The 14,392-nt window shown below is 38.7% G+C and overlaps 1 protein-coding gene across 1 annotated transcript in view; it reads left to right on the top strand.

Annotated features, from left to right (window-relative positions):
- LOC131935173 (omega-scoloptoxin(05)-Ssm1a-like) overlaps window positions 1-12,296 on the top strand; it is a 29,572-nt gene extending 17,276 nt beyond the window's left edge. The window contains exons 2-3 of the mRNA XM_059291542.1: window positions 10,533-10,679; window positions 12,088-12,296. Of these exons, the coding sequence (XP_059147525.1) occupies window positions 10,565-10,679; window positions 12,088-12,296 (324 nt within the window). The 5' untranslated portion in view covers window positions 10,533-10,564. The remainder of the gene's footprint in view (window positions 1-10,532; window positions 10,680-12,087) is intronic.
- Window positions 12,297-14,392: the final 2,096 nt, after the last annotated feature.

The raw sequence follows: 14,392 nt of genomic DNA, 5'->3' as shown, positions 1-14,392 counted from the left end.
ACTGTAATTGCTAATTGAATCTAAATTGACCGACAGCTTTATAGGTTTTCTAACAATAGTTGATTGCTTTAACAGTGGAAAAATGAAAGATATAATTTGTGTCTTTTCATGCTTTACTATGGTTTTAATAAACTAAAAGAAATTAGAGCTAACAGAAATCAAGAAAATTAAACCAATTTTTCTACGGTTGATTTGAAAATTTCTGAGACATCGGATTTCTTCTAAGGAAGAAATAAAAACCTAAGCGCATCACGTAAAAAAAAAAAACTTGCGTAGAATCTTTTGGCAAGAGGAGGCTAGCCAATGTCTTAACGGATGAAAGAAGCTTTTCCCGTGTGATAGTGATGTCCCTTACATGCGTTGTATTTCACAAAATCGGACATCCGAAAGGAAGATAAATTAATGTTACACGCTTTGATTAGAAAGATAAAACGAGAGGATCTTTTAGTTAATTGATCTGTCAGAGAAACTAGAATTAGGAAACTGTTTTTCATGAAGTTGTTGTTCAATGTTTGTTTCTCCTGAGTTGTGTATTTCATTTAATGACCAGCTGAGCTATAAATAGCACCATGTTGGTAGTTCTAAAGAAAATTATTAAAGTGCTTTTTTTATAATCAATGGTTAAGCCAATTGTGCCCATGGATGATATTTTACTGCCCTCAATAATCTGATCACGTGACTATTTGAAGAATTTAAACCGGCAAATCCTAATATATTTTGGGACATCTTTATCTACTTTCTAATTCCAAAATTGTAATTTATTTTTGGTGTGCCTCAGACATGTACTTTACCGCGTCAGTTTGCCTTGCATGTTCGCTTTAGTATTACAGTTTTCATCTTCGGCTTGTGAGGACTGATACAGATTTACAATAGTAATACTTCTTTCTGACATGTACTTTAATTCGTTTCAGATGGTTTACTTATACATAGAATTAGATCGAACACAAAACGTCTAATTGGAATTTTATTAAAAAAAAAACGAAAATGCAATTGTTTAATTACATGGTGATTCAATGGATATTTTTATTGGCGTGGTGGGTTGAGGGGGTTTGGGCCTCACAGAAGAACTGAAATAAATTTGGGATTAAAGAAAAATAATATTATAAATATTATAAGCAGCCTGAATGATATGTTGTGTACAATGAGAAACATCAAATCGAACTTTCTTCCCTTTCATACATTTATATCAGGGGTCGGCAACCTGCGGCTCGCGAGCCGCATGCGGCTCTTTTGCCGGCAAGATGCGGCTATCCAGCCCCTTGCACAAATATTAATAGTTATATTATTTCATTTTCAAAATTCATATCAAATACTATACTGTAAAGAAAAACAACTTTAAACAGAATTTAAACACTTATCAGAGAGATCAGTTGTAATATGTGCAGTAGAAAGTATACGGACAGCTGACAGCAGCTTAGGCACCAGGCCCAGCCCCACAGCCCCATGGCAACAATCCCATGCTTGCCACTGCCCAAGTGCCGACCTTTTCGAATGTTTTTATACGGGGAATGTTATTTTATTCAGAATGCATTTCCCTGTATATTAGTAGTAATTAATTTGACGCGAGTGACGTGGGTTTTTTTTTAGCTATAAGCTTCCTACTGTTGAGCAGGGTACTGGACGGTGGGGGTACTAGTTTACCCTGTGTTCTAGCCTGGCTAGAATCAAAATTCAGAAGCGACAGATACACGGTCATCAAAACCGATATTCAAGCCAGTTAGTAGAAGTTATCCTTGTTGAGGCCTGCCTGGCTAATGGCAGACACCTCCTGAGCCGGTGATATCCGTAAAGAAAGAAAAAAAAGCAACTTCTAAAGTGGATTGGGATAGTGACGGATAGTCCTATAATTATATTTGATTACTTAGTTTATTATTCTGGCGAAACATGTGTATGATTTTATATGAATAAATATTATTTCATATTTAAAGCTATTTTTTCAAAATGACAAATCACATTTATTTGCATAGTCCTAATCAAAAAATAAAATATTGAAATAAAAAGGTAGTGGCTCTTTAAAAACTGGTAAATTTTGAAAATTCTAGCTTTTGGCTCTTCCGTCTCAAAAGGTTGCCGACCCTTGATTTATATCTATAGCAGTTCACCAACAGTTTTTTTAAATAAATTTATTTTAAACATTTAATTTTTTTTTTTTCAAAAATTTACAGACTGTGACAATAGTTAACAAAATAGTAAAAATATTGACCTACGAATTAAGTGTAGAATTGCGCCTGAAGGATACTTATATCTCTTTATATAGCCATTCAAACAGTTTTAAAACGGTATTTGTATTTTTTCATAAACAGCCGTTTTATGAGAATTTTACTTTGTTTTCTTGGGCCTTTGTGAAAAAATTCCTGAATATTTATTTTTTCCGTGCCTTCTCCTAATCAACGCTTAAATCAACAGCTTAAATAAAACATATAATTCCAAGATTATTACAATTCTTATCCTGACTTACCTCCCTGCCTATGATATATTGGCAGATTTACCTGCATGGCAGTATACGCCGAGTGAATGTATTAACAGATGTCGACATATTTCATGATTCAGTCGGATTTACGAGGTTACCCGATATTATTCAACTATTTAATATAGGCTACACGATTTGCTAATCTATAAAAAAAATTTCCCCCTATGATATGTGACTTGCACATCTACATATTTCATGATTTAGGTGTGCTAGCTACGAAAATCACGTCAACACATTTTTCAGTTAGAATTCTTACGCCTTCTTACGTTTCATTTCGAGGTGAGGTTAGAGTAGCCTAAAACACATAGGCTGTGCTTATGTGAGTTGAGTTAACCCCTTGTGTTTAAAGCACATCAGATAGTCCTTATGTGAGTTGAGTTAACCCCTTGTGTTTAAAGCACATCAGATAGTCCTTATGTGAGTTGAGTTAACCCCTTGTGTTTGAAGCACAGCAGATAGTGCTTATGTGAGTTGAGTTAACCCCTTGTGTTTGAAGCACAGCAGATAGTGCTTATGTGAGTTGAGTTAACCCCTTGTGTTTGAAGCACAGCAGATAGTGCTTATGTGAGTTGAGTTAACCCCTTGTGTTTGAAGCGCAGCAGATAGTGCTTATGTGAGTTGAGTTACCCCTTGTGTTTGAAGCACAGCAGATAGTGCTTATGTGAGTTGAGTTAACCCCTTGTGTTTGAAGCACAGCAGATAGTGCTTATGTGAGTTGAGTTAACCAGTTGTGTTTACGTATTGTTATCCCACGGTTGAATGCGGGTGTAGAAGGTGTGTGAACGATTGAGGGGGGGGGGGGGTGTGGTTAGGTATTGGGGTGTGGAAGGTGGGTTGCGAGAAGGTAAAGGAGAGGAATAAACACGTTAGGCACCGCCTGTTGGAGTGTTGTGTTTTAGTGCGCTTGGTCAGTATGAAGAGAACGAATGTCGACTTAACATAAACTATATGCAGATTTTTTTCAAATTCTGATAGTTCTGTTGTTATACAAGTGATATTTTAAATGTTTTTCACATTTGGGTTTTCTTGGCTAAATTTTTTATGTGCGTTTATAGAATATATTCTTGGAATACATGTGTGATATTGAGTTATTGGCTTCTTGGAATACATGTTGTGTGATATATCTTGTTGACTTATTGGCTTCGTGTAATGCATGTTGTGTGATATTGATTTATTGGCTTAATGTAATACATGTTGTGTGATATATCTTTTTGACTTATCGGCTTCGTGTAATACATGTTGTGTGATTTATTTTGTTCACCTATTGGCTTCGTGTAATACATGTTGTGTGATATATCTTGTTGACTTATTGGCTTTCGAACAATGATCATGAAATGTCAGAGACTCGCTTAAAGAAAAAAACCGTTACAAAAATAGCTTTATTGAAACTACGCCAAGCCTGTGGTCTTTCATTATTCCCCTATTTGTCAATAAGACCGTTCCGTCTTGCCGTTTTTCTTACAGATGACAAGACACATTACTTAACTTCTGACGTTCCCACATCTCGCTCCCACTACCCACTGCCTCCTACCTACTACCCTTTCATACCCACCCACCCCTATCCACTCCCCTTATCTACCCTACTTACTCCCCTTCCCTACCCACCCCCTACCCACCCCCTACCCACTTCCCTTCCCTAACAACCCCTCTACCCACTCCACCAACAGAATTATATTCTGTACCAACATCCCTACCCACTCCCCTTATCTTCCAACCCCTACCAACATCCCTACCATAGCCACCCCTCTACCCACTCACCCACTGTGATCATCATTTCGCCATCTTTCCCTCGCCAGCTATCAAGTTTCCTACTGGAACAGGCTAAAAAAATATACTCTAAACTATCTTTAAAGTACCTTCCTATAATGCATCTTTAAAACTGCACCCTAAGTGCATCTCGCCTCCGCCTAAATAATAGCATCGGTTCCGGTTTCAAAAACAGTTTAAAATAAATAAGTCCAGCGGCAAATCTGCAACTCTTTTTTCAATTTTTACTTTTCTAGCTATCTGGGGGGGGGGGGGGGGCGAACGAAATAGAATTTATATTGAAAAAATATGCTTTTAGCAGTGACCGCCCGAAAATTTCAAGTCCCCACCCCACCCCCCCCCCCCCCCCTCCGAGAAAAATGTCTGGAAGAAACACTGATCTTTACTTATATTAGACCTACATGTGTTTGTTTGTGGATTCACTGAGTATCGTAAGGTTGAAAAGCCTGTAGTTTAAGAACGGTGTTTGATTCAGTTGAAGTCACGAGCTTGTTACGTCATGTCTAAGCCAGAAATCCCCGGATGTACATCTGTACAGGCACTTTAAGAAAACGTTTTACCGTCACGTGATTGGTGGTGTTGGCGACAGAACCTCTCAGTAATTGAATAGCTGGCAGCAGAGGTTAAACGTGGGGCGGAGACTCAATACAATATTTTTGGTGAGGTTTGTGGTAAGCATGTGGGATGGGGGAGGGGGGGGGAAGGGGGCATGTCTGGGCAGCGGGACAGGAAGGAGATCTGAACTCTCGACGGTGGTGATAAAATAAATAAATATAGACTAGATAAAGCCTATAAAAAAGGTTAATCGATCTGCAGATTTTTTTATAGCTGTCACAGTTTCTGTCATTCTCACTATATGGGCCTACTATATAGGATTACTTTGACGTCATGCGTTGGGATAGTGCAAAGGTTTATCTAACTCTGGCGTGAGTTGTGTGGTGTTGGGCAATGTTATATAACACTTATATAACACTTGCAATGTTATATAACACTTATATAACACTTACAATGTTATATAACACTTACAATAATTTCTAAAATAGATTTGGATGAAAAAGTCTGACATAGTCTGTGTACACTTTATCTCTCACGTTTTAGGCTTAGTTCTACTGGATTTGTAGCAATTAGATTCCCCTCTAAAAACACGTTTCCTTCAATTATTTTAAACTGTTATTAACCTCAAGACCTTTTCTATGTAATATATAATAATATAAAACCTTGTTGGTTTGTAATGGGCGGTCTTTGTTGATGTTAAATAACGTTACTTAGGGTAGGATAGTGGATCGAATATTAATATGCAATACTCCTAAATTGTTGATTGCTAAAATTACACGTTAATTAATTGCTCACACATATTCATTGATTGGTGCTAATATCACAAGTTAATTGAATATTTTTTACATCACAAGCAAATTGAAATTAATTTTGTTACCATTACAAGTTAATGGAAGTTACCGACAACACACACGTTTAATAATACAACAACACCCAAATTTTATTCAATTATTTCCAAATACAAGCTCTCGCGTTGATTAAACATCATCAAAACCAATTAAACCATTTTAATATTAATCGATGCTTTAAGCAGGGGACAAAAATAAATGATTGTTGCGAGCTAGGAACTTCCATGACGGAGTAAAAACAGATAATATTCAACAGGTAAAGATGGGCACGAAGCTCATTAGAGAAATAATTACCTCATCGTTTTTCAAAGACAGGCTCAATAAAAATGGAAACCATTTTTTTAAATTTATTCTCTTCATCAAAAATATGCATAGCCAAGATTAAAAACAAAATATTCAATAAATATTTTTAAAGCCCAACTTTTTATAAATTCCTGCAGTTAATAAAGTGATATTAGGACGAAATTACATTGTTCCCAACATGTAGACGCAATGACCTTTTTACCCCCATTTGGACGAAATGACCTTTTTACCATCATTTGGACGAAATGACCTTTTAAAGACTGAACCGTTAAAGCTTCTTTCTTGTCTTATTTGCCTAGCCATATAAAGACGAGTTCGTGATGTCTTTGTAGAAAGGAGGGGAACCAACTCCTACAAGTATTAAAATAAAAGGGAACCAACTCCTACAAGTATAAAAAAGGGAAATAACTCCTACGATTTCAATTATCCCACTAGATTAAGTTTCTGCTCGGCTTAATGGTTTAAAAATAATGGCGGCCGTTGTGAACCGCTACGTGTAGTATAGTCGAACGTTTATACACATACACTTGACCAATGAATGATGAAAAAAAGTTGGTCATGCATGTACACTTGACCAGTGAATGATGAACAAGTTGGTCATACATGTACACTTGACCAGTGAATGATGAACAAGTTGGTCATACATGTACACTTGACCAGTGAATGATGAAAAAAGTTGGTCATACATGTACACTGACCACTGACCAGTGAATGATAAACAAAAGTTGGTCATACATGTACACTGACCACTGACCAGTGAATGATGAAAAAAAAATGGTCATACATGTAAATATATAATTCAAGTCTCACCCATGTAGTGAGTCTTGTAAATTGATGCATGCATGCAGGATGTTTGAACCGAAACTGCTCCACTTTTCATAGAAATGCTGCATTTGTTCCTGAAGATAGGAAGGGAGAGATGAAGTGTTTAAAGCATTTTTGGTCCACGCAGGGATCTTCACATGAACCTATTACCTTTTTTTAATGTACAAGAACAATTGAAAGAGAGCGGAAATTAGTTAAATGAAGTGGTTAAAAAAAGTCTAACGCCGAAACAGCGAAACAAACAAACAGAATATTCAGATATACAGAAAGTCGTAACGTGTATACAATGTGTACAGAGCATCTCTGGTACAGAACATTAGAATATTGTATTCACAAATAACGGACGAGTTTTCCTTTCTTACTTCCCCTTTATGATCGACGATTTAACACTGTAGCACCAAAGTCCCTTGTGATTTGCGGATCTTTATTAGGTGATAGCGGAAGTATCCACACTGGAATTTCAAAGATCTTTAACCGCAAAAACTTGAGTGTCCCTAGGGACTTGATGGTCGTTTGGACAGATGAAGTAGAGTTCATCTGAGCATAGAGCCACACTTGCACCATACGTTATCTGATGTATCTGTGAACTTTGTATTTGATGGATGTCATGTAACATTTACCCAAGTCATGAAACACAAGGAACTGTAAGAGACGCTTGGAATAGTCTATGTGATGACAACATGGGACATCACCCAGGTGACTCCTTTAGTGGGTCGTCAATTAGAATAAATGGTTGCTACTAAATACGAAAACAATTACAATACAAAGTACATTACAAACACGAAACACAATACATCCTTCAATACACAATATATTACAAATAACGTTGCAGTCTTCACTAAAAACTAAATTTTTAATACAAAATATAATTCAATATTTAATACAAATAAAATCAAGGACGTAATCCAGTAACTCACATTGAAGGAAAATCCAGATCACTTGCTAAAATAGACATGAAGATGGGTACACGTGTAGACGGGTTGGAAGAGGGCATCGTTACTGAAGTAACAATCCTTGTCAATATTGCTAAAATAAACACAAAAAACTTATCTCTTATCAAGTAAGGGAAAATCCCATCGTTTTTTGTTTTTGTTTCAAGGAAAATCTCAACATGTTACTATTGTATTAAAAAGGTCAACGGAAAATCTCAACATGTTACTATTGTATTAAAAAGGTCAACGGAAAATCTCAACATGTTACTGTTGTATTAAAAAGGTCAACATGACGGACAAAAACAGTGAGATCGTCAGCTTAAAAAACAACCGACAAGACGCAAGATTTTTGTCCGAACAGACAAAAAGCTAACGAGAACTGTTATTTTGTCATTCCAAACCATCGGCCTGCGTATATTTCTGTCTCAGAGTTCCAGCTCTGTTTGACCCGCATAGAAATTGGTCATTGAATGAAAGGGCAGACGGGGCACCAATGAAAGGGCAGACGGGGCACCAAAACCCAACACAGTGACCCTGTTTCTGACAGACAAAAGAGGATAATTATAGCTCCAGACACGTGACTGTCTCGCGATAATTATAGCAGAGACCACGTGACAGGCCTCCAGTGGGATTATGGGAAACATGAGCAATGATCTCGAACAATGAAGGATGAATTTTTATTCGGATCAGAATTTTTTTTTCCGAGATTGTATTTAAACGATGCATAATGAAGATCTATTTTCATTTGAAATATATTTAGAAAAAAATATTTTAATAATCATCCATAAATCACGTCAAGGCCTTTACCACCCCCCCCCCTCCCCTATCGTCACCCTCACTAAAAAAATGCATGCTCCCCATTCACGGCTATGTTATTGAGTAGTTATATAGATCAGTTCTTACTACAATTTACTACTAAACAAGCACCACAGCGCACACATGTAAATGATCTTCTTCTTCTTCTTCGTTCTTAATTGTAAAATTGGAAGGTATTTCTTTCTCACCTTAGTAGCCTATCTATATTGGATACCTTTACTAATATTTTGGAAAAGACCGACGCTTTTCTTTATAGTTTTTTAAATAGTAGTGTATAATTTATTTTCTACTTTTTAGCGCATTATTACATAAAAGCTTGTTATTAAAACTTTTTTTATTAATTTTTTTAGTGCATTATTACATAAAAGCTTGTTATTAAAATGTTTCTTATGAAATTGTTTTTAGTACTTTACATGTTTTATTTACACTAGAGGTGCATGACTAAAAACCATTGCGCACCTATTGAACTTGATGACGCGTGTCTAATAGTGTGGAATAGTTTGATAAGACAGCCTACTAGTTTGGACAAATTTTCATTAATTCATAAAAAATTTATCAGGCAACCAAATGAGTCAAATTTAATGTCATGTTGCATTGTGTTCATGTCAACGTTGAAACAAATCTGTCAGTCAGAAGTGTCCGAAATTTCGCTCGGGCGTTTCGATCTAGACTATTCTAGACAGACAGACTGACGAGCAGGGGCGTAGCGTGGGGGGGGCGGGGGGTGCGGACCGCACCGGGTGACACCATTTAGGGGGGTGACACCAAGGCAAAAAATAGCAAAATATATAGAGAAAAACTCGAGGGGGGGGTGCAAATCGAAAGTTTGAGGGGGGGGGGGTGCAAATCGAAAACTTGAGGGGGGGGGGGGGTGCAAATCGAAAGTTTGAGGGGGGGGTGCAAATCGAAAATTTGAAAGTTTGTCCCTGGGAAGGGTCTCTATGCCTCTGGGGGGGTGACACCATTAAGTGCCGCACCGGGTGACACCCGACCTCGCTACGCCACTGCTGACGAGGAAGTGAATTAAATAGAAACTTGTAATTATGTACAGTTTTAAATGTGTATGATGAAGAATGTGTACGATGTAAAATGTGTACTGTGTAAAATGTGTACAATGTAAAATGTGTACGGTGTAAAATTAGTACGATGAAATATGTGTACATGTACCTCCCCAGTGGCTGGCTTAAAATGTGTACATGTACCTCCCCATTGGCTGGCTTAAAATGTGTACATGTACCTCCCCAGTGGCTGGCTTAAAATGTGTAAATGTTGTACATCCCCAGTGACTGGCTTAAAATGTGTAAATGTTGTACCTCCCCAGTGGCTGGCTTAAAATGTGTACATGTACCTCCCCATTGGCTGGCTTAAAATGTGTACATGTACCTTCCCATTGACTGGCTTAAAATTTGTAAATGTTGTACCTCCCCAGTGGCTGGCTTAAAATGTGTACATGTACCTCCCCAGTGGCTGGCTTAAAATGTGTAAATGTTGTACATCCCCAGTGACTGGCTTAAAATGTGTAAATGTTGTACCTCCCCAGTGGCTGGCTTAAAATGTGTACATGTACCTCCCCAGTGGCTGGCTTAAAATGTGTAAATGTTGTACATCCCCAGTGACTGGCTTAAAATGTGTACATGTACCTTCCCATTGACTGGCTTAAAATGTGTAAATGTTGTACATCCCCAGTAACTGGCTTAAAATGTGTAAATGTTGTACCTCCCCAGTGGCTGGCTTAAAATGTGTACATGTACCTCCCCAGTGGCTGGCTTAAAATGTGTAAATGTTGTACATCCCCAGTGACTGGCTTAAAATGTGTACATGTACCTCCCCAGTGGCTGGCTTAAAATGTGTAAATGTTGTACATCCCCAGTGACTGGCTTAAAATGTGTAAATGTTGTACATCCCCAGTGGCTGGCTTAAAATGTGTACATGTACCTCCCCATTGGCTGGCTTAAAATGTGTACATGTACCTTCCCATTGACTGGCTTAAAATTTGTAAATGTTGTACATCCCCAGTGGCTGGCTTAAAATGTGTACAGTGTAACACCATGAACAACGAGGCGTGCTATAACGGCAACAAGATAGCGGCTGTGAACTGCACAGAGACGGGCGACCCAGCTTTCTACTGTGTCAAGTCCTACGGGACCTTGGTGTCAGGCTCAGGTCAGTTACACTGTCTTGATGTCCACTGGTGGCATGTCAGTGACACCTGACGTCATTTGTATTGACTTGTTAGCAGTGGCGTAGCGAGGTCGGGTGTCACCCGGTGCGGCACTTAATGGTGTCACCCCCCAGAGGCGTAGCGACACTTCCCGGGGACAAACTTTCAAGTTTTCGATTTGCACCCCCCCTCAAGTTTTCGATTTGCACCCCCCCCCCCCCTCAAGTTTTCGATTTGCACCCCCCCCCCCCTCAAACTTTCGATTTGCACCCCCTTCAAGTTTTCGATTTGCACCCCCCCCCCTCAAACTTTCGATTTGCACCCCCCCTCAAGTTTTTCTCTATATATTTTGCTATTTTTTGCCATGGTGTCACCCCCCCTAAATGGTGTCACCCGGTGCGGTCCGCATCCCCCGCCCCCTCCCTCGCTACGCCCCTGCTTGTTAGTGACATCTGACGTCATTTGTATTGACATGTCAGTGACATCTCACGTCCACATGGTTGACATGTCAGTGACATCTCACGTCCACATGGTTGACATGTCAGTGACATCTCACGTCCACATGGTTGACATGTCAGTGACATCTCACGTCCACATGGTTGACATGTCAGTGACATATGACGTCCACATGGTTGACATGACAGTGACATCTGACGTCCACATGGTTGACATGACAGTGACATCTGACGTCCACATGGTTGACATGTCAGTGACATCTGACGTCCACATGGTTGACATGTCAGTGACATCTGACGTCCACATGGTTGACATGTCAGTGACATCTAACGTCCACATGGTTGACATGTCAGTGACATCTGACGTCCTTTGTTAGTTGAAACTGTGTTGAAGTCTCTAATAAAGATCCGACTACAGTCAACAAACCTTGATGATACAACTGAAACATCCGAACATTCTAGCAATCTAGATGTTGATATAGGTTGAAAAAAAGTAACAAGCATTAAAGCGTATGTTTCTTTTTTTTTTCTCTGGTAAATGCACAAAAGCCATCCTGTTTGCTAAACACTATAGCCTTGCTTCGATATGCTGAACAACATTTTTGGTGCTGAAAGAAGAAACGTAAACGGACGATGTGTTAAACGGGTGAAGTAGAGTTCAGTTTTTTGCAGGCTGGTATCCATTAGCTTAGGACGTCTTAAGGTACAATCAGGGACGTCATATGGTAAATTCAGGGACGTCTTATTATGGTGGTCACGGAAGTCTTACGATGGTATCCGCTACGTTCTACAGCCTTGAGCCTAAACAGTTGGGTTCGCGACTACTTGTTTATTACTCGACCAGGCCCTTCCCAACCAGCATTCATTAAATAAAATCTTCCACTTGTTTTGTTGTCATTTAAACAGATCACGAACAAAACTTAAACAAAAATGTTGCCATTTTTCTCCCCCGCAGGTCATTTTGTGGCCCGGATGTGCTCCCACCACCCCCAGACGAACTGCACGCGCCAGACCAGCCACGGGGACCTGTACACCGTCTGCCACTACTCATGCACGACCGACGGCTGCAACAGTGCTCACCAAATTAGTGCCGGACTGCCGCAAGTCATGGCTGTGTTTCTCGTCTGTCTGTCTGCCGCCTACGTGCTGGTCAGGGACGTTTGACCGGAACTAACGTAGGCTCTGTGACTGCCGCAGGTATTTGGTTGGAACTGCCTTAAACTATTTGATGGACATAGACGCTTGACCGGAACTGTCTAAGACTCTGCGACGGTTCCAGGCGTTTGGTTAGAAATGCCTTAAGTTATGTGACTACTCAGGTCGTTTGATTACGATCTTCATTAAAGGTGAATTTTTTCTGGCGTTTTTCTTTGATGGGTGAAGTCGCGCCTCAGTTGTATCGAGAGTTTCCATTGGTCAGTGACGGACAGGAAGTATCACGTGGTGTACTAATACACAACAGTAACATCATTAGACTGGTTTTAGATTGACTTTTTCATGCGGAGTCAGAAGGTTTACACGTTTTAATGTTTCACTGTTATACAGGTAGATTTTATACATAATGTATCATGTAATCGGTGCCCAGAAAAACGCGCAATCGGAAAACTGCGCAAATAGAAAATGCGCGAACAGAAAAATGCGCAAATACTAAATATACTAATACGCTTAAATTAAATTGTGTCATATTCGTGGAAAAATTGTTTTTATTTGACTACAACGTACATTTGATCACTCTTTGTTGATTTCTGTAATTGCTCGATTAAAGCACACAAAAATGCCCGTGTGCACTTTTTTGTGCAAATTTCCGTTGCGCATCTTTCTTGTCACCCATGTTATCATTTGAACTTTTTTTCCCTGATATATATATATATATATATATATATATATATGTTTAGTAAATTGTGAACACGATGTATTGTTTTTATTAAATAATTATAGTCTGAAAGTGTAACTTATTTTCATTTTGAGTTAAAAATAAACAGCAAACTATAAGAGTTTGGACAAAAATTGTGTACTTTCTGTATCTTTTTTCAGATAAGCTATGACATTATTTATCCGAGTGATTCATGAGTAATAAAACTATAAATATAAACCTAGAGTTGGTAAAATCTCGTACTTATAGCATTGTTTTTATTTGAGTTTTAAAAATTAGAAATACCTTATAAATCATTTCAAACTCATTGGAGACCACAGTCCAGTTCATACACGAATTTGGGCTTGTTGTCTAAATCCTCCAACATAAATATAATAAATTAAGACACGGAGGAGAAGAAGAAGAAGAAGAAGAATAAGAAGAAGAAGAAGAAGAAGAAACTCATTGGCAGAAATTGATGTTTTTTTCTTGTCGGTTGCTAAATTAACGTAATAATTGTTTAGGTGTAAATGTGGTAAAATCAAGTATAATCAAGGTGTGGATGTAACTGTAACATTGTTTCATAAATAACTCTTATAATTTTTCATTGTGTGTGTAATTATTATAATCTTATCATTGTGTAGGTTAAAGTATTATAATGTTATTATTGTGTATATATAGTTGTGATAAAGTTATTATTGTGTGGTTATACCTGTGATAAAGTTGTTGTGTGGGTATAACTGATAATGTTATTATTGTGTGGTTATACCTGTGATAAATTTATTATTGTGTGGTTATACCTGTGATAAATTTATTATTGTTTGGGTATAACTGATAATGTTATGATTGTGTGGGTATAACTGCGATAATCTGTGTCTAACACAATGCTAGCTGTTGTATCAAGGCTATTACAGTGGTAGCCACAACTCACAGCTGTCACTGTGTGTGGTAGCCACAACTCACAGCTGTCACTGTGTGTGGTAGCCACAAATCACAGCTGTTACTGTGGTAGCTACACATCACAGTTGCTACAGTGGTAGCCACAACTCACAGCTGTCACTGTGGTAGCCACAACTCACAGCTGTTACTCTGTGTGGTAGCCACAACTTACAGCTGTCACTGTGTGTGGTAGCCATAAATCACAGCTGTTACTGTGGTAGCTACACATCACAGTTGCTACAGTGGTAGCCACAACTCACAGCTGTCACTGTGGTAGCCACAACTCACAGCTGTCACTGTGTGTGGTAGCCACAACTAGCGACAATCTCTGTGGTAGCCACAACTCACAGCTGTTACTGTGGTAGCCACAACTCACAGCTGTCACTGTGCGTGGTAGCCACAACTCACAGCTGTCACTGTGGTAGCCACAACTAACAGCTGTTACTGTGTGTGGTAGCCAAAACTAGCG

This window comes from Physella acuta, unplaced genomic scaffold, assembly GCF_028476545.2.
Source record: "Physella acuta isolate Inbredline_101_S28 unplaced genomic scaffold, ASM2847654v3 ptg000133l, whole genome shotgun sequence".
In the NCBI taxonomy this organism is placed as follows: Eukaryota; Metazoa; Mollusca; class Gastropoda; family Physidae; genus Physella; species Physella acuta.
Note: the sequence above shows the minus strand (reverse complement) of the source record. Positions and strands in the feature narration are given on the sequence as shown.